We start from the raw sequence: 20,963 nt of genomic DNA on the forward strand, positions 1-20,963 counted from the left end.
AACGTGGGTTCCGGTTCAGGGTTTGCTACTTTGTTTTCTAGTTTCCTAACCTGTAAATCCTGGCGAAGACGCCTACCTCCACCGAGAGCTCTTGCTCTTAGCAGTAACACCTGGCCAAAGGTTAGGACCACCAGCGGTGGCGAACCTATGGCACACGTGCTGCAGCGGGCTGTTCGTATCTTTGAAAGAGCTAACAGGTTCGCCATCACTGCCAGCGACTTGTTGGATAATTTAAGCAAGCTCCTTAAGCTTGCTCTTCCTTATTCCCTCAGTCTGTAAGAGGGTAATGATCATGCGGGGTCTCCCTGGCTTCTGCCAGGATAAAGACCATAGCAGGTGGGAAGGGTTTGGATAAATGCCTAGGATAAGCCATCAGGTGCAAACCCACGTCTGCAGGAAACTGGACTGGGAGTCTTTCCAGCCGTCAAAAACCAGCTTTACTTTAGTTGCAGGAAGAATGTGCTTTTTTGGATGTATCTGGTTGGCCGGACGATTTCTGGCCTGTCTTTTCAGGAAGCTCAGCAACAGACTCAGAGAGTTTCCAAAATGACAAACTGAAGTCTGGACCCGAGTCCTGATTCCACAGTCCCAGTCGGCTCCCGCACGCCACCTGGTGTCAGGTCCTCGCTACTGCCCAGAAACCACGTGTAAGAAAATGCTTACAACCTAACTACGTACTTTGGCGTCGACCCGTCCTAACCAATAGGGGAGGAGGAGGAGGGGCAGAGGCAAGTGAGAGCCCAATCAGCTCCGGCTTTCTGAGAGGAAGGCGGGGCTCGGGATTGACCACGTTGGGTTTGTCCGCAGCGCTAATTACTTTTTCCAAAGGCTGCAGGCTTCACTCCGGCTGGCGCCGACGCCTCGCGCTCTTGCTCCGCCGCCACGGTCTGGGGCGCTGGTCCCGAATACCATGTGTGACGGCGCCCTGCTGCCTCCTCTGGTGCTGCCCTTGCTGCTGCTGCTGGTTTGGGGACTGGACCCGGGCACAGGTAGCGCGCTCGCCGTGCGCACCGAGGCGTCCGGGCCGCCGGCCCCGCGGCTGCCGCTGACAGCGGGGAGCCAGGCGGCCGCTGCGGGGACCTCCCCGGGGTGGCGGCCGCGCGGGGGCGCCGGTCGGCGTGGCGGGGCCGGGGCGGGCGGCCGGGCTGCGCTGACGCGGCTCCTCTTTCCCCACAGCCCTCGGCGACCCGGCGGCCGACGTGGAGGTGGTGCTCCCGTGGCGGGTGCGCCCAGACGATATGCACCTGTCGCCGCTGCCTGGCGCTCCGGGGACCCGACGGCGGCGGCGACCCCGCGCGCCCCCCGCCTCCCCGCGCGCGCGGCCCGGAGAGCGCGCCCTGCTGCTGCACCTGCCGGCCTTCGGGCGCGACCTGTACCTGCAGCTGCGCCGCGACCTGCGCTTCCTGTCCCGTGGCTTCCAGGTGGAGGAGGCAGGAGCCACCGGGCGCCGCGGACGCCCCGCCGCCGAGCTCTGCTTCTACTCTGGCCGCGTGCTGGGTCACCCCGGCTCTCTGGTCTCCCTCAGCGCCTGCGGCGCCGCCGGCGGCCTGGTACTGCGCGCGCCCCCTCGAGTCTGCCCGTCCGGTCGGTTGCGACGCCCGGGGTGGTCCCCGCGGAGGGGTGGGTTGGCCGCCCCGACTCGGGAATCCAGCCTCCAGGGTCTAAAGAGCACCCATGTCTTCCCCTCTCTCACCCCTACCTCCATTCCGACCTTCTTAAAGTTCTCCAGCAAAGGGGGTGGGAGGAGAGTCGGAGCTCCGAGGGTGCGGAGGCTGGGGGAGGCCGGGTGCACGGAGGCAAGAGCTGCCGCCTGCCCTGGAAGTGCACAGGGAACTGTCAGGACCCAGGCCGAGAGGCGCCTGTGCCCAGGTGTGTGGGCACACGCCTGTCAGGGGCATCAGCTTTGCCCGTGTGTGCCAGCTGCTCAGGGGTTGGGAATCCACTTCCCTTCTGACCTTTTTAGTCTTGATACCTGGAAAAGAAATCTTGGCAGGGACCCCAGCCCCCTGCTAACCCCACTGTTAATTGAAAGGTAAGAACTGGAAGGGGAGAGTTGTTGGCATCCTTGTTTGTTTCTTTGTTGGCATCCAGTCCCAAGAACAGCTGGGTGCATCTCTTAGCCGCGCCCCTAGAGTTCCCCCTTTCCCGATACTCTAACCTGTGACAAGTACTCTGAGGGCTGGGAGAGTTCTTGAGTATTTTTGCCCTGCTTGGGCTCACACTTGATCACTTGGCTACCCTGGTGCCCGGCCAAACACTTCTCAGCTTGTGCATGGTGCCCCCAAGGAGCGCACATGGCTGACAGATGGGCTGCCCCTGGAAAGCCTGGTATCGACTGAAAGCATGAAATGGATGGATTGTTTCTGTGTCATTTGTCACCATCAACTCTACGGAGACAGTTTCTGCTGTTTTGTGTCTGCCCCTCCCAGGCACAAGACCTTGCTCCTGCCCCCTCCATTTATCTTGCACTACCACCTAGAGTTCTCTCACCCCTTCCCGCAACTTGCTGGGAATTGTAGCAAAGCCAGGAAGTCTAGGGGTCCAGGTTTTTATGTGAGACTTCTGCTTTCTCCTCAGTGCTATGGGGGTGGGGTGGAGGGGCCCTGGGTGCAGTTTCCTGGGATCAGCCTAATTCTCCTTTCAGGACTTTTCAGAGTTCTGAATTTAGGGTGTGATCTGCTTTTGCTTGACTGGGAGAAATTGGCAGCTTTGGTGAAACAAGGAAAATGGTATAGGCTGTGTGGGGTGCATTAACGTGGAAGGGGGCAGAGAAGGGGTGTGGCTCAGGGTACTTAAGTGGGGTGAGAAAGGCTCTGATCACTAGGGCTCAGGTCAAGCCTGTGTCATGTTCTGGGAGGGACTCAAAGGCCCACATCATTTTTCCTATTTTTGCTGAAGTGTTTCAAGTCTAGGTCACATCACTGTACTGTACATGGAAACATCTGAATCCCATTTGCTGCGGTTTAGTGAGTTTCTGTAGAGGTCAGAGTTTATACTTCTTGGTGTAAAGTTTCCAGCGAGGAGCTATCTGTGAAGGAGCTGAGGCTGGAAATCTGGATAACATTGATGTAAAGTCTATGCCGAGTGAGTGCTGAGCCTCCTCACAGATGGCATCTGAGCCAGGTTTTCTGGAAGGCCGTCCTTCCCTTTGGCACCATGTGGGGGCGCTGTGCTGTAGATAAAGGAACCCGGCCAAGAGGCTGACTTCACCGCGCTGCAGTGTCCGGTGGACCTCGAAGACTTAGCTTTTCACTTCCAGCTTGAGCAGACTCTGCTGTTGTTTAGTCTCCTTTGTTTATCCCATTCCCATGGGCTGGACATTGGACCCTTCTCCCCGAGTACACATAGAACCGGTTTAAGGCAGGAGGGGATGATGGTGGGTGGCTTGGAGTGGCCTCTCGGTGGCAGTGATACCCTGGAGAGCCAAGGAGAGCAAGCCTCAGGGCTTGGGCTGACGGACTTTGCTCTGCATGCCGTGCCTGGCCTTGGTTCTCAGTGCAGTTGGGTGGTGATGCTGTGCTAGTCCTTCTGGACAGCGGCACGGGACTGTGAAGCAGAGATACTGAGTTGTGCTCCTGTGTTTGTCAGGACAGGCTCCGCTCTAAGGCGTGGGAAGCGAGCAGTGTCAAGTAGGTGCTCCTAGGGGGCTGTGAAGGGGGATTTCAAAGGCCTCTGTATTTAACATGTCATCTAGAGCAGGAGCGGGCATGCTTTCTGAAAAGGACCAGAGTAAATATTCCAGGCCAGGGATTCCCTGCCACAACTTGTCAGCACTGCCCTTTCAGTGTAAAAGCAGTCACGGATGGGGTATAAACAAGTGGATGTGGCCACACTCAACAAAACTGTGTCCCGGATATTGAGTATTGCTGACTGCTGTTCAGTTGGCCATACCTAATGTCTCTAGGTGGCAGGGTGTTGAGCCCAGGGCCAGGGAGCACACAGATTCTGCTCCCCATGGCGTGGAATCTGTGCTCTTTGAGCCCAGAGATATTGACTGTCTGTGGAATGGAAGTGCACTGTTAGTATAGATTGTTGCTTAATGGTTTGTGGGACCTGGAGGATAAATCACAAATGCTGGTTTGTACTCCTCCCTTGGAGGGCAGAGGGGCCGTGGCAACCCCCCTGCCCCCTGTCTTATCTTGAAGAGCCATGCCATCTGCGCTTTTTGGACCTTCAAAGACCCTGGGCTCAAGGACTTTGTTCTGTTTATGCTTCTTTGTTGTATTTACATTTCAGGGAGTCTTTAGACATAGTGTGGATTTTTGGAAGAGTTCCTGTAACCATGACCATGTAATGTCAAAGCAATAAACTTTAGGCATGTGAGGAAGGTATCTGTGCTTCTAATGAATTTATCTACATTTGGATCAGCTGCCCCGCTGCGATTGGCACGAGAGCACGGAAGGCCAGCAAAATGCCAAGTTCAGCTCCACAGGTAGAGAGGGCAGTGGAGATGTGGCACTTTAAGAGGCAGAATGAGCAGCGGTCTCTGAAAAGGCTCTGCTCGACTTGTCGGAAAAGAATGGATGCAGGACATGCTTTGGGCGAAGGGCATAGGGGGCTGGAGTCCTGGTATGGGGTGTGGCCTGCCTCACAGTGGCTATTTTTCCTTCTGTGGAGACTCGAGCTCTTCGAGTGCACCAGAGCCTGTCCATCCCTTCTTGGCCAGGAGCATGAGTGACGTGGGACTAGACAACACCAAAGCCACCGGCAGAGGGCCGAGAGAAGGGCAGCCACATGCTGCAAGGCCCTCACAGTGCCTCTGGTCTAGACACGCTCGCCGGCCAGAGAGCACGGGGCCATTTCTGTGGCACATTGGTGGTGCGTCCACGTTCTGCATTCTGCACAGCTCCCCCTGGTCACTCAGGAACTTGGAGAATGCATGCCTCTGCCTCACAGTGGAAGCAGTGTAGGGCCCGGTCACAGTGCAAGCGGCAGTGGGAGTCAGGAGTCACAAGAGGTGGGGGATGCTGTTCTCAAGAGGGCAGCCTGCAGTCAGCACCCCTGTGATGAAGGGGCAGGGTTGGGGTATTGCTGCCTCACTCTTTAGAAAAGAGTGTGACTGAACTCTTTGGTTGATTGGTTATAAAATTGCCCAGCTTAATAATGCAGCATCACTTCGAGTACAGCTGAGCAGGAATTGGTCTTGGTGAGAATTTTGCGGTGTGGAGACTGCTCAGAAGGGAGCAGATAGGTCAGACTGCATCTCAGTACATCACTGTCCTGTCTCCAGGAGCCACATTGTCCTAAGCAGTGGATTAATGCAGGTTGCTCAGGAATTGATCATGTGCTGCATAAATAGGTTTGAAGACACCAAGCACATATTTTGAACTTTTCCAAAGGAAACAATTGAGTGGACGTTAGCCTATGTATGCTGAAGATTGAAATGGTTTTCTCTCTTGCATGATTCATACATTACCTAGAAAGATTCAAAGAATGAGAATTGGAAGAGAAAACATTATGTCCCATTGTTATGGGCATCCTCAAAATGGATCATGGGCATCGAAGGGTTAAGGGGCATTGAGACAGGAATGAAAGGAGAGGAGCAAGTGATGGGAAGTTTGGGGCCTGGAAGAGTTTGCAGAGGACTCCAGTCAGAAAGTTCCAAGGTCTCTGGTCTCTTCCTCTGGGAGGACATTCACACAGCCTCACGGTGGCTTCTCTTCATCCTCTCTGACCTCTCACCCTTTGTGCTGTTCTGCCCCTCCTGATTGTCACTACTTAAGGGCTTTATCCACCTGTAGACCTGAGTTGCACTCTTAGGATGCCAGGCTTCAGCTGCTTTCTGCAGCACTCCCTATGAACACGACATAAGGCAGTTAGACGTCTGCACTTTGATCTTTTTAATAAAAAATTTTTGGTTTTTAATTAAAAATTAAGGATTGAACCCAGGGCCTTTGCACTGAGCTGCACCCCCAGTTCTTTTATATTTTTAACTCGACACAGTCTTCCTAAATTGCCCAGATTAGGCTCAAACTTGCTAACCTCCTGCCTCAGCTTCCCACCATGCTGGGATTTTAGGCCTGCACTCACCCTGAATTGGCATCATTTAAAACAGAAACAGAAAAAGATGGGCTGATGAGCTGAAGAAGTCTTAGCTGATTGCATTTCCTAAATGCCAAAATGCTGGAGTCGTCTGGCCTTGGATCTGGGGGACAGAAGATGCCTTTGCATCTGGGGTCCAGGGGAATCAGCAGGCACTGGTTAATCTTTCCCCTCACTTGCTTCTCTGTCCAGGCACAGAGGTGCGTAGTCATACTGTTGTTCCTGAGGAGATGAAACTGCGGGGCCACGTGGGGCTGTGACCTTGAGGGAGTCACCTAGTGCCCTGGAACCTTCTACAGCCATAGGAGGGGGTTAAATAACATCAGCCGTGCAGGGCTGTTGATGGAGTAACAAAGCATGTGGAGTCATTCAGTAAGGGCCTGGCACGCTAAGGTGTTAAAAACAGGTTTCTTCTCTTGCCCTCCAGGACAGTCCCAGACTTTTCCAGTTATAAATCAACCAGTAGCTCAGGGCTGTGGAGGGTGAGCAGATCCTTATCACGCACCTGCCTCGCGCAGACCTCGTGCTGGTGTCAGAAGGGCTGGGAGGAGAGCACAGTGCGGGCCCTGTCTGGGAAGATGGGTGGAGGTGCAGGGAAGAGAGGTGCCTTGGAGCCTTTGCGGGGTGCAGAAGAGCCAGAAGGAGCTCTGGAAGAGGGCTGGGTCACTGGGTTCCCAAAGGGCAGAGCTTCAGCGAGCAGAGCAGGAAGGTTGGAGCTGAAAGGGCAGCCTGAGTCCCACCGGGGAGCAATGGCCAGCAGTCCCGAGGTGGGGGCACATGCGCTGGCTCCGGGGGTGGTTTTAGGAGACGGTGGGAGAGGGACTAGATGGATAGGTGTGCTGGGTAGAGCGGTGGAGCTCGGCATTTATCCTAGAGCATAGTTCTCAGCCTTGAGTCAAAATCCGTCGCCCGCAGGGCTGGTGATACTGACTGATGGGCCCCACCCTCAGACCGTTTGCGGACAGGCTCCCAGGGCATGCAGCTGCTGGTCTGGGACCACACTCAGGACCACGTTAGGAGAAGTGACTGATGGCCTTGTTGGCTCCACTCTGGGAGGGCTGGCGGGGACGGGAGTGGGGTGTTCAGGGACTTTCTGTGGCCAGGCCCAGGGCTTAGATGGAGCAGGTGGAGAGGGCAAGAATGATCTGAGAAAGGTACGAGCTGGCAGTGCTCTGACTGCTGGCAGTGTTGAGCAGAGAGGGGCACATCTTGCAGTGAGTGACTCCTCGTTCCCAAAGGCGTGCTGGCCGGAAAGAAGCCCGAGCACTTGTGCTGGGCAGTTCACATTTGTGGAGGCAGAGTCCCTGCAGAGAGGCAGCAGCTGCAGGGAGTGGATTGTGGACTCAGGGCTGCCTTTTCCTCTGGAAGCCCAGCCACCCGTCCAGGAAGCAGACTCACCACCCCGTTGGCTCTGCCCTCCCAAACACCTGCCTTTCACCCCCTCTCCATTCTGCTCAGCCAAGGAGCTGCAGTGTCCCAAAGGCAGCTGGGAGTGCGCTGGGCTTTGAAGTCCCAGGGTGGCCTTTGTAGAAAGGTGAATTCAGCAGAGCCATCTCCTCCCACAGACCTGTGACCTTTGTGGCATCTCGAGCACATTTGCTCTGCTTTGTCAAGAGGCCGTGCTCATGTTAGGAGCTGGTAAAACCTATCTTTTGCACATTTCTCGTTCTCATGTGAGGAGAGCTAGTGCTGCTTGTGGGGTGGAGTGGAGTCAGTAACTGTCAAGATGGTCTAGAAATTCTTCAAAGCCAGGACCCAGAACAAAGGTAGTTGGAAGCTGACCACTCAGAACTGCTAAAATGTCAAGTTATACCTGATACATTTTATTTGATCCCTACTTCTTTCCTGTAGGATATCCAGTCTGGCAAAACAGATTCCTCTGGGGATTATTGTGTTTCTTCAAACCAAGTGGCTGAGGACTGCTGGGTCTGTGAGGCCCTGGCATTCCTTCCTTCCTAGGCCTCTGTCTCTGCAGATATGTGCAGGCCTGCACTGGGCGCAGCCCACCCTAGCCTTGTAGCTGGTGTCTTTGCTGCTGTCACGGGACAGGGGAGGCCTTGGAGGAGCATTCCTGTGAGTCTCACTTCTCATCGTAGATGGCCACTGAGGATAACACCATCCCAAGCAGCCCTGGTGGGTCCCAGGGGCCATGGGACAGCATGGGCTAGAGGGGAGGGCAGTGGGCAGAGCTCTATGGTCAGAGGAAGGCCCAGCTTCCAAATCCGAGCACTTCCAGATGTTGAAGTGAAGGCAGTCAGTGGCCAGGGTCCCCAGCATTCAGTTAAAAGCTAAGTAAGACTGGCTGCGCCTGGTGGTGTATGCCTGGAATCCCAGTACTTTGGTAGGTTGAGGAAGGAAGATTGAAAGTTAGAGCCGAACCTGAGCAGCGAAGCAACTTAGCAAGACCTTCATCCCAAAAAACAAAGTGCTGAGGGTATAGTGGAGTGCAAAGGCCCTGGATTCAATCCACTGTACCAGGGGTTAGGGAGATGCAGAGACTGCATCTCATCTCTGGCTAATTGACGTCAGGGCCTGTGCTGTACCCACAGAGGATCTGATTCAGCCTGAAGTGAGCCTGGGCACGGGGTGAGGGTCTTCAGAGCTCCCCAAGTGAGGCCAAGTGCTGCTGCAGATGAGAAACAGCCAGAGGCAGAGCAGGCAACCTGTTCCAGAGAAACTTGGTCCATTCGTAGTGTTTCAAGTAGCTGCACGGTCACAGCCGTTGGGGAAATAAGTGCTTCTGACCCTGCTTCAAAGAACAAACGACCAGGCCCTGTAGATATCTAATAACACAGGGCAGGGGGCTGCAGGGGAGGGATTTATTGGAGAAGAGAGGAGGTCAGAAGCGATGAGAAGGACTGGCGAGTATTTGGGAGCAAGAGTGTGCGTGGGTCACAAGTAGCACTTAAAAATTTGACACAGCACGTATTTTGGGACAAGTGACACTTTTCATCAGAACATTTTATCACTAGTAAAGTGCGGGCAAGGTAAGTGTTAGAGACACTTGAGGGAGCCCCAAGACAGCAAGACGGAGACATGGTGGGAGGCTGTCCCATGTGCTGGCACCCCAGGCTGAGAGCCCAGGGCAGCCCCCTCCCTCCTGGGTACAAGTCCTGGCTGTGTCCCTTGTTGAGGGTCAGGTCCCAAGAGGGCAAGGGACTGCAGGACGCAGTGCAGCCCTGTGTGCCATTTTCCGTCTCTCACCAGCATTGCTGTTTTCTTGCATGCATGGATGGAAACCTGTATGTGGGCCATTCAGAAAAGGCATTCTAAAGAAAAATCTCCCTGAGGAGCTTGGTTATGCTTCCATGTATGTATGCATGTAGGTATGTATGTATGTGTGGGATATCTCACCAAGCCAAACACTCCTTGTCTCAGAAGCTCATATAACATTAGCACTGATTTTCGCATGGGGTCTTGTGAATGCAAAGATCAGGCTGAATGGGTGACAGGCTTTGAAAGTGCCAGCCTTGGGAGGAAACTGGCTTTGCTCTCCCACAGCCAGGGTGCTGGCAGAGGAGTCCAGTCCCTCCTTAGAGTCGAGTTTATCCTGCAGATACCAGGGGCCCCTTGCCAGGCTCTGTGCCAGAACCTGCCCACCTTATTTGGACCATGGATATATCTGCTGATTGTTGTTGGATGTTTGGCACTTTGATTTCTTTATGCACAGCTGTGGTGGGAGCTCTGCACCTCCACCCTTCTCTGCCTCCACCTCTGTAACCTCTCCAGAGTATCAGAGATGAAACTCAAGTGTTCACTTCAAAGGAGAGGGAAGGAAGCTGGACTCTCCTGCAGGTCACACAGTGCCACTTTGAGAAGGTTTCATTTGGGGAATAAACACTACGAGTTGTTCTTGGTGAAATTTCTTTTTTTAAAAAAAAAATTTTATTGGTACATTTTAGGTATGCAGTATAAGGACCTTCATCATTGGAGATATGCACCTTTACATACTCTCTTGGTTCTTATTTTTTCCCCTTCCCCTGCCCTCCCTTCAACCCCTCCATCCCTCCCTTTTTACAAAGACTTTGTTTCCTTTTTTCATTTTCTCATATTAATTCCATTCCCTTCTTTCCTTTCCCCTACCCCTCCCTCTTCCCCTTCCCCTTTGGTCCTTTTCTTCCTATTTCACATTATCTATTATACGTTTTAGTCCTCATTTACACTTTCAGTTTCTCACACTAGAGAAACTATTGAGCATTTACACATGTGTCCTATTTATTTCACTTAAGAGTATCGCCTCAATGTGCATCCATTTAGCTATAAATGTCTCTAATTTCTCATTTTTTATGGATGAGTAGTACTCCATTTTATTTTTTAAAAAACCACATTTTCTTTATCCAGTCTCCAGTTGATGGGCATTTGGGCTGTTTCCAAGTTTTAGCTGTTACAAACTGCACTGCTATGAACATGGGTGCACATATATCACTGTGGTATGATTCTTTTAATTCTTTGGGGAAGTTCCCCAGCAGGGGAATAGCTGGGTCAAATAGGACTTCCAGTCCTAGTTCTTTGAGGTATCTCCATACTGATTTCCACGGTGGTTGCACCAGTCTACACTCCCACCAGCAGTGGAGCAGGGTTCCTCTTTCCCCACAGCCCTGCTAACATTTGTTATTGGTTGATTTCATGATAGCAGCCATTCTTTCTGGAGTGAGGTGGAATCTCAGCATTGTTTTCATTTGCATCTCTCGAATGACCAGTGATGTTGAACATTTTCTTCATCTGTTTATTTGATATTTCCACTTCTTTGAGAAATGTCTGTCCATTTCAGATACCTATTTTTGGATTAGGTCTTTAAATTTGGGAGGTCTGATTTTTTTAAGTTCTTTATAGATTCGAGATAGTAGACCTTTGTCTGAGGAACAGAAGGTGAAAATTTTTTCCCACATCGTGGGTTGTCTCTTCACACTGCTGGTGGTTTCTCTTGCTGTGCAGAAGCTTTTTAATAAGAAGAGATCCCACTTGTTGATAGTTTGTGCTAGTTCATGAGCAGCTGAGGTTTTGTTCATAAAATCTTTTCCGATACCAGTGCCTTCAAGAGTTCTACCTAACCTCTGTTCCAGCCGGTTCAGCGTTTCTATTTTAATATTTAGATCTTTAATCCTTTTCGATTTTAATTTAGTGCATGGTGAGAGATATATAGGTCTAGTTTTAATCTTTGGCAAGTCGAAACCCAATTTTTCCAGCACCATTTATTAAAGAGGCTATCTTTCCTCCAGTGACGGTGTTTGCCTCCTTTGTCCAAGATGCGGTGGTTGAGTGTGTCTGGAGTTGTTTCTGCATCTTCTAATCTGTTCCATTGGTCCTCAGGTCTGTTTCTTTGCCAGTAGCATGCTGTTTTTATCACAGTAGCTTTGTAGTATAGTTTCTTGGGTTTTTTTGTTTTTTGTTTTTTTGGGGTGCTGGGGATCGAACTCGGGTCCTTGCACTTGCACAGCAGGCGGCGAAACCACTGAGCTAAATCCCGGGCCCTGTAGTATAGTTTCAAGTTGGGGGTTGTGACACCCCCTGGCATGTCCCTGTTGCCTAGAATTGCTTTTGCTATACTGGGTCTCTTCTTGTTTCAAATGAATTTTTGGATTTTTTTCTCAAGGTCTGTGAAGTATGCTGCTGGAACTTCATTTGGGATCGCATTGAATCTATATAGGAGTTTTGGAAGTATGGCCATTTTCGCTATGTTGATCCTTCCTACCTAGGAGCACAAGATGTCTTCCCATATTCTGATATCGTCTTCAATCTCTTTTTTTTTCAGAGTGCTATAGTTTTCAGAGAAGAGGTCTTTGATTTCTTTTGTTAGGTTGATTCCTAGGTCTTTTAGTTTTTTGGATGCTATTGTGAAAGGAATTGTTTGCCCTATTTCTCAGTGAGTCTGTTGTTTCTGTAGAGGAAAGCTATTGATTTTTTGTGTGTTGACCCTTTAACCAGCTACTTTACTGAATTTGATTATGAAGTCTAGAAGACTTTTGGTGGAGTTCTTGGGGTCGTCTATATAGAGTATCATGTCATCTTCAAATAATGACAATTTGACTTCTTCATTTCCTATCTTCATTTCTTTTATTTTTTTCTCTTGTCTGATTGCTGTGGCTAATGTTTCCAAAACTATATTGAACAGGAGTGGTGATAGTGGACATCCTTTTCTTGTTCCTGATTTTAGTGTGAAGGATTTCAGTTTTTGACCATTTAGTATGATATTGGCTGTTGGTTTTTCACAGATGGCTTTTATCAGATTGAGAAAGAGACCATCTATTCCAATTTTTTGTAGGGTTTTTATTATAAATGCATGTTGGGTTTTGTCAAATGCTTTTTTTTGCATCTATGGAGATAATCATATGGTTTTTGTCCTTGGCTCTATTGATATAGTGTATTACATTTACTGATTTGTGTATTTCGAACTATCTCTGTATCTCTGGGATGAATCCCACTTGGTCAGGGTGGATGATCTTCTGCATTCTATTTGCCAGTATCTTATTAAGGATTTTTGCATCTATGTTCATTAGTGAGATTGGCCTATAGTTCTCTTTTCTGGTTGAGTCTTTCTCTGCTTTGGGGATCAAGGTGCTGCTTGCTTCCAGGGATGAATTCGGGAGTATTGCTTCCCTTTCAATTTCACTGAAGAGTTTAAACAGTAGTGGCAATAGTTTCTCTCTAAATGTGTTGTAGAATTAGGCAGTGAAGCTGTCAGGACATGGGCTGTACTTTGTTGGTAAGTTTTTAATTACATTTTCGATTTCATTGATATTGGATTGTTGAGAACTTTTAGGTCTTCTTCGTTCAACTCTGGTAATTCATATGTATCTAGGAATCTGTTCATTTCTTCTGTGTTTTCCATCTTATTGGAGTATAGGTTCTTGAAATAGGTACTGATGATCCTCTGGATTTCTGCTGGGTGCATTGTAGTTTCATTCTTTTCATTCCTAATTGCATGGATTTGGGCCTTTTCTTTCCTTTTTCTGAGAAGGTTGGCTAAGGGTTTGTCAATTTTGTTTATTTTTTCGAAGAACCAACACTTGGGTTCATTGATGTTTTGTATTGTTCTCTCAGTCTCCATTGCATTGATTTCTGCTCTGATCTTTATAATTTCCTGCCTTGTATGAGCTTTGGGTTTGTCCTGCTCTTCTTTTTCTAGAAGAAGCTTGAGGTTCAGCATCAGGTTGTTTAATTGGGCCCACTTGTTTTTCCTAATATGAATATTCACTGCTATGAATTTCCCTGGTAAGACTGCTTTCATTGTTTCCCATAGATTCAGATGTGTTGTATTTTCATTGTCATTTAATTGAAGGAACTGTCTGATTTTTTCTTTAATTTCCTCTGTGACCCATTGGTTATTCAGAAGTGTGTTGTTCAATTTCCATTTGTTTATGAAATTTTTGCGGTTCCTTTTGCTATCGATCTCCAATTTTTTTGCTCTGTGATCTGATAATTTACAGGGGATAACTTTAATTCCTTTGCACTTACTTAAACATGCTCTATGAAGGAGTATATCATCTATTTTGAAGATCAACGCATGTGCAGCTGAAAAGAATGTGTATTCTGATTTTGTGGGGTGGAACACTCTGCAAACATCTGTTAAGTTCATCTGTTCAAGAGTTTGATTGATTTCTCATATCTCGTTATTTTTTGTCTATTTGATCTATCTATTTGTGACAGTGGGGTATTGAGGTCCCCTGCTACTATTTTTTTTTTTTTTTTGACATCCACTTGATCTGCAAAGAGGATACCTACTCCTTCTTTTTTTTGGGTTCCTGTTGCATAGAATATTGTTTTCCACCCTCTAACTTTCGGTCTATGAGTTTGTTTTTGAATTAAGTGTGTTTCTTGTATGCAGCATATTGTTGGATCTTGCTTCTTGACCCATTCTGCCAATCTCTTTCTTTTGATTGTTGAATTGAGACCATTAACGTTGATGGCTATAACTGATATGTATTGACTTATCATTGTCATGACTTTTTCTTTTTGTTGGATTCTCCCCCTTTGCATTTAATTTCTTGTCATACCCAGTGGATTGATTCTACTGGGCTTCCTGGGGTTGTGATCCTCATTTTTTCCTAGGATATTGTCTAAAATTTTTTGGAGTGCTGGTTTGGTATTCATGAAGTTCCTAAGGTGCTTTTTGTCATGAAAGTATCTTATTTCTCCATGAATTTTGAAAGATAGTTTTTCAGGGTACATCCATCTGAGTTGGAGGCTGTTTTCCTTTAGGGCTTGAAATACGTCATTCCAAGCTCTTCTCTCCTTGAGGGTTTGCATTGAGAAGTCTGCTGTGATTCTGATGGCTTACCTTTGTATGTGACTTGTTTCTTTTCTCTAACTGCTTGTAGAATTTTGTTCTTCTGTTGGGTTTCTGGAATCTTAACAATTATATCCCTATGTGTGGATTTTTTTTTTTTTGATCAAGGCTTGTTGGAGTCATATATGACTCACTTATCTGTATGTCAAGTTCTTTTCCCCTGCTTGGGAAGTTTTCTGCCATCACTTCTCTGAACAGTTTTTTTTTTTTTTTATGTAATCTGCACTCTCTCCTGTTTCTTCATTGACTAAGATCAGTCTTATGTTATTCTTCTTTGCTTTGTCTAGCAGCTGCTGGATTGATTTCACATGGTCCCTTACTATTTTAAAGAAATTTTTTTTTCCTGGTCACTAATTGCAATCTTATCTTCTATATCTGAAATTCTGTCCTCACATTGGTTCGTTCTGCTGCATAAACTTTCAATGGACTTTTTAATCTCCTGGAAATCTGTTATTATCTGTTTTATGGATTCCATTTGTTTCCTGTGTTGGGATTCCGTCATGTTCCTCAGCTTCTCAACTTTTTTAATCTGTGTCCTCTTTAGATTTATTAATCATGTCTTGCACTATGGGCACAATCTGCTGTTACCTGAGAAATTATGTCTTATTTAATGTTTTCTAGATCCTCTTTTGTTTCCAGTTCAGGGAGTCCAGGTGGCTGAGTATCAGATTGTTTCATCTTGTTTTCCTTTGAGGTTGCTTAAGTGATTTGGAAGTCTGCTTTTGAGAGTTGTTTGCGTGTCTTCTTACTTCATTGGGGCCGGAGGGAGGGAGTGTGTGCTGCTGGCACCCACGAGGCTCACCTCTTTGGCCCTGGGGGCAGTGGTACATCGGCCCAGAAGGCTCACCCGCTCCGTGCTGGGGGCGGCTCTGCTCCTCAGTGCTGGGGCCAGTGGTAGGGCAGCCTGGAAGGCTCCTCCTCAGCACTGGGGGTGGCTCTGCTCGTTGGCACCGGGGGCGGTGGTATGGAGGCCCAGAAGGCTCACCTCCTCCTAGCCACTGGAGGCGGCTCTCTCCTGGTGCCGAAGTGTTGCCAGCTGTCTCTCTTGCCGAAATTTCTAGTGCAATAGAAACCTTGCAAACTGCTTGGAGCACTAAGTATGGCCTCACCCTGTGTCTTGGGGACTAAAGGTTGAGGGAGATCTTGGGGGTTGATCTGATTTGCCTGCAGGAGGCTTGGAGAAAGTAGAGGCGCTCTGTGTCAGCTTGAATCAGGTCAATATAGTCCTCAGGGCTGGAAGAATTGCATGATTGATGTCCCTTTTGCCTCTCCTTTCTGGGCAGGTGGGCATCATCCAGCTTGGGCAGGAGCAGGTGCAGATTCAGCCCCTCAACAACTCTGGAGGCCCGTTTAGTGGACGAGAGCACCTGATCAGGCGCAAATGGTCTCTGAAACCCAGCCCGTCTGCCAAGACCCAGGTCCCTGGGCAGCTCTGCAAGGTACTGACAGGTGAGTCTGGGCCACAGGATGACTAGGTGGGGCACAGGCACAGCTGGCCCTTTGCTGTGGCCCCAAGTGCACTGAAGGGATATGCACAAGGATGTGCCTTCCCCTGTACAGTCATGTGTCACTGGAAGGGTGAAAAGTTTCCTTAGGTGATTTTATCCTTGTGCGAACATCATGGAATATACTTAGGATGTCACGAAGTGACAAGGTGATACAGTCTATAGGACCACTCTTGCATGTGTGGTCCATTGTTGGCTGAGATGTAGTTACTTGGATGTGACTGTATTTTAAAGCTGTTATTTTGCTCCTTGTACCATTTCCTTTTCTAAACACATTTCATGTGAAATGCCATTGAAAAAGTTGTCATTTTATTTCTGCAAGGGTCCCAGGATCTGGTTCACACAGTGTCTCAATTTTGTATTTCAGGAGCATTGAGACCTGAAAAAATTTACCTTATTTGTTGCCAAGCCCCAGGTTGGTAGCAGAGCTGGGATGAGGATTCCCTCCTGATGCCCTGGCTGGAGCTCACCTGTTCCTCTAGCATAGTGGTTCTCAGTCCTGTCTGCATGAATCAGAGTTGCCTGGCGGACTGATGAAGCAGTGGTTCTCAAAGTGTGGCCCCTGGGCCAGCAGTACCAGCATTCCCTGGGAATGAGGGAGGAGGACATGTTCTCACCTTGCCAGACCTGCAGCATGGGAACCCTGGGGTGGTGCAGTCCTTGTAGCTTCACATTCCTCCTGCAGATTCTGGTGCTTGTGAAGCTGTGAGGACCACTGCTTTAGAAAATGCCATGGGCTTGGCTGTGCCTGATCACCCTCATCTCACTGGTCTGGGGTGTGACTGGGTGTCAGGTGATTCTGATGCAGAGCTTCAGGCGAGAATCTTGGGCTCTTAGATTTTATGCCTGTATTTGGTCAGCCTGTGGGTTGTCTGTCAGGTGTTTAAGAACGTTTCATGGTGCTGTGTCACCAGCAGTCTGCCTGCGGCTGTCCCCTTTAACAGATAACCTATAGGCTATGCCTGGCATCTCTGCCTGGAGATCGTGGGACACCACAGCTGACCTTCGGAAGTTAGGCTTTTGTAGTTGAAAGTTATCTTCGTGTGAAAATGCAAGGTCTTGGGTTAATATTCCATTGGCCTTAGAAATACATTGATATGACTCCACTGCAGAAAGACTTTGAAATTTGTAAGCTTCTCTTGCAGCCCACTCTGCCCTTCCTGATCTCATGTGGTAGGGGGTATTTGGAGGTGACCGTGCTGGGTCCAGAAGACCTGCTCTAAAGCCGCAGGGGAGCTTTGAGTCACAAATGGAGAGAGAATTCTACCAGCCTTTTGGGTTTTTCTCTGTTCCTTTGTGCACCATTGCAAAAGTGGGAGCCATAGGGAGTGGCGTAAAATTGCCAGCGATTAAAAACACAGCCTGTGGCATAAACTTGCTAATAACTAAAAGTTACCCTTTAACAAGAAGCTGGAGTTTGGGTAAGTTGGATGGTTTGTTGTGAGTGTTGGCTTGCTGTCAGTGTGTTTTTATTTTATTTTATTTTTTTGGTATCGGGGATCGAACTCAGGTCCTTGGGCTTGTGCAGCAGGCGATGAAACCGCTGAGCTAAATCCCTGGCCCCTCAGTGTGTTATTTTAAACACTGGCTGTTTACCTTATCTAGGTCAGTCTCGGGATCATATTTTTTCAAAAATTTGTTTTACAATAAATGACTGCTAGCCACTCCTCTGTGTGTTTTCTGCAGCCAACCTGAACGCATTGCTTCAGAGGTACCAAGATCCCTGGAAGGCAGTGGTTCTTAGGTGTGGGGAGCCTTTAACAACTACTTGTGCCCAGCTCCCTCTCCATTGCACAGACCCCTTTTATTGGTCAGGGACACAACTGGGCATCCGATTTCCAGATGGTTGTGATGGGCGGCTGGTGTTGGAAACCTCGACAGACATACTGAACATGAGCAGTAGCACCTGTGGGCTGTGGGAAGTGGATTTTCTCAGGTGAGAACCGAAAGTAGGGCTGCATGGTGAACCAAGGGCGCATGCACTTTGTTTTTGCTCCTGGCTTGAGCCAGCGCTCATCAGCTGCAAGGCCGTGACCAGAAACCGTGTGCGCTTGACGACGAGATAATGGAATGTTTGTCTAGTGACCTGCTTCCATCCTGGTTAGGGAAGGGATAACGAGAACTGCTGACAAAATGACAAATGATGCTTGTGTTTGCATCTTTGTACCTTAGATTAGTTTGGGGGCACTTTATTGATAGACCGTGTAGCCTTCAATGAGGGAAATAAAATGAACAACATCAGGGTGGGATGAATGTGATGGAAACTAAGTTGAAACAAGAGCAGCCATGCAGGGCTGTAGGGAAATTTCTCGCTTTGTCTCAAAAATAATCTCTCCTTTTCTGCCTCCAAATCTCACATTGACTTGCGGGGAGGTGCTGGTGTGCTGTGTGTCATTATTACGGGTGTACAAAGTTTAGCTTCCATACTGTGGAGGAACACAGGCACCCAAGAAAGGTCTATATTTTTCTTTTGGTCCTTTTTTGCTTTGCATGAAATACTCAGTAAACTTTGTTGCTATGTTGAGAAAGATACTGGACCTTTTAATAGGCTTAGCTAAATAAATACTCAGGTCCTATCTAGTTTGGGTTAGCTTTCAAATTTTGTTTGTTTAGAAATAGGGGAAATTGAATTTCTGGGACACCAGCAACATACACTCTTGATGTTCCCTAGAAAGCTTAATTGGATTAGTCCACAATTTCCCATGGGAACATGTTCTTTCTGGCTGTATGTTTCAGTGTGTCCCGCTGTTGACCTTGTGTTACCCTAACTTGGGACAGAGTAGCCTCAGAGTGGCCTCCCTGGCTCACGTAGCCAAGGAGGAATCTGATGACTCTCTTTCCTCCACAGAACACTGTTTACTTACCTGAGAGTTGAACCAGGTGAGCCGCTGGATGTCTGGTGTTGCACCTCTGGGCAGGGCTGGGAGGACTGACAGTGAAAGCTGCTTGGAAGGAATCGCTTCCTTCCTTGGGTACCACTGGCCTTGCATTTTGGGAAGACTTTGGAGGCTCCTGGTAAGGGGACAGGCTGATATGATTTCCTTTTAGCTCCTTATTTTTAGGACCTTATAAACTGATTCATAAAACTCCAGGTTGGAACTTGTTATGAAATTATGGAGCCTGTAAACTTCTTTGGGGGGTGGGGGGTGAGAGCGTGAGTTTTTGAAAGTTTTTCGGCTATTCTCAGTAACACAAAATGGTACTTTGGAAATGCTGAAAAGTTCCTTGAGTTTTAAGTGGTTATTTTGACATGAGAACTTTTTGTCTATCTTCTATGCTTTTTTTAAAATCTTCTTCATTTAGATTCAATTTAGAATGTTCTGCCACCATTTACATGGCTTTGGGTACCAGTTTGAATGTCGATCTCTTCTACTGTGCTGGATGTCCTATATGGCTAATGGAGGAATAGGGTGAGACAAGACTAATTCGCCATAAGGCATCTTCAGAATAGGAATCCTAAAACATTTGATGTGGCACTGAGTTCAGTGGAACATGAATATGTTCAAAACAGTGGTGCCTGTGAAATATTGATGTCTACTTTATGGTTTAAATTCTGTTGTGATTGGTTTTAAAAATTGTTGTTTTGTAGTATCGTGTGGATCATTTATAGCATGACAGAGGTCATTTTAGCAAGTATTCGGAAGATACCATGATTCTTCACAAACTGGGTATTGATAATTTGTGCCAAAATTTGCATGTGTGATCATATACTTATACTTGGAAATACATAATTGGTGAGGACTTGGGCTTTATGTCAGCTAAGATTCATCAGGTTGGAAATGACAGAAATCAAACTAGTGAAATATTGGGGATGTCACTGACATGTGAAGAGTAAAGTGGGACATGTGAATTGAGAGTGAAGCAGGACCCTGGACATCAGGAAAGGGTCTACCAAGCTCAGCTTCTCTCCAGTGCTTTCTCTGCGTGACAGCTGAGTCCGCTCCTGCCTCTCAAGGTGACAAAAAGGCAGGTAAGCTTGGTGAGTCTGGTGGGGTAGAGCTATGCCTCCTGCACTCTAGGTGTAATCCATCATCCAGCCCACCACTATGGGAGGACAATTAGTTCCTCATTTCTCCTGTGCCCAGCGGCGAATATGGCTGCTGGTCTTGTACAGCTCTCGGTTCCTCTAAACTTCTTTGAGACCTTAGCTCTCCAATAAGTGTAAAGAACAAGCTATACAGAGCCTAAGATCAAGGCATTGGCAGCATTGCTTCCTTGTGAGGTAGCAAGGGAGTGTCTGTTCTGGGCCTTTCCTTGGTGTGTACATGGCGGTCCTCTCCGTGCGGCTTCCTGTGTCTGTCTCCATGTCCAAATCTCCACTTATGGGGACACCAGTCCCATTGGACTAGAGCCCACCCTTGTGACCTCATTTTAACTGAATTACTTCTAGAAAACCTCTGCATTCCACTGATGGGGGGTTGGATGCATGGATTTGGGAACAGGACACAAGGCCATACCAGCTTCTGATTTTTCATCTGTCATGCTGAGCAGATGACACTCGTCTTGTGTGCTTCTCTGGGCCACTACTGAGGACTGTATGTGAGGGCTGTGGTACCACTTCTGGCCTCACTGGGGACCATGGTCACGGGAACTCTCACATATGCGTAGAAGGTGAAAAGAAATTTGGAGGAAATTATAAATGGGCCGTCTCTAAGGGTAGGCAATGTGGTTGGCTGGTCATATCTTCCCAGTGTTATTCTTGAGCATTTGAGGAGCTGGGTCACCTCAGGCCAGTTAGAAAGGACCGAGCCTCTCTGAGCTTGTTGCCGTGGAACAATGTCACCTACTGCATAGAGTTTTGTGTTAATAAGACAGCATGTACTTCCCGTTTTACTGCTAATAAGTCTTAGCTATTGTTGCAGCTCTTGTGGTTATAATTCATCCTTGTATATCCATTCTGCATTACCAAAGGGACTACTTCCATGCCTTGTTCTCAATTAATTGGGAGAGAAAGGGGCCCTTCAGAGCTCTGAGCACAGGGCTGGAGGCTCTCATTATCATGCATGCTTCTGCCATTCTTGCCTCGTGAGTAAATCCACAATGGAATCGAGGAACCTTGGCATGTCTGGACTGGAAGTTATCTGTACAGGTCAGATGCTTAAACTTCCCCTCTCACCCTCTGGATCCTG

General features: G+C 48.2%; 1 protein-coding gene across 7 annotated transcripts in view; it reads left to right on the top strand.

Moving 5' to 3' along the window:
- The first annotated feature begins 813 nt into the window (after nt 1–813).
- Nucleotides 814–20,963, top strand: part of Adamts17 (ADAM metallopeptidase with thrombospondin type 1 motif 17) — a 321,741-nt gene continuing 301,591 nt past the window's right edge. For 6 of the 7 annotated variants that reach the window (XR_015441655.1, XR_015441659.1, XR_015441658.1 and 3 more), the window contains exons 1-3: nt 814–989; nt 1,177–1,550; nt 15,613–15,778. Coding sequence is in view for 2 of the 7 variants with exons in the window: in XM_004852682.4 (XP_004852739.1) it covers nt 911–989; nt 1,177–1,550; nt 15,613–15,778 (619 nt within the window). In the remaining 5 variants the exon portion in view is untranslated. Of the gene's footprint in view, nt 990–1,176; nt 1,551–15,612; nt 15,779–20,963 lie in introns of those variants that run through there. The other variant, XR_015441660.1, reaches the window with a different exon arrangement.

This window comes from Heterocephalus glaber, unplaced genomic scaffold (genome assembly GCF_053883595.1).
Source record: "Heterocephalus glaber isolate CG9 unplaced genomic scaffold, H.glaber_assembly_v1.0 deba00001531, whole genome shotgun sequence".
Lineage (NCBI taxonomy): Eukaryota > Metazoa > Chordata > Mammalia > Rodentia > Bathyergidae > Heterocephalus > Heterocephalus glaber.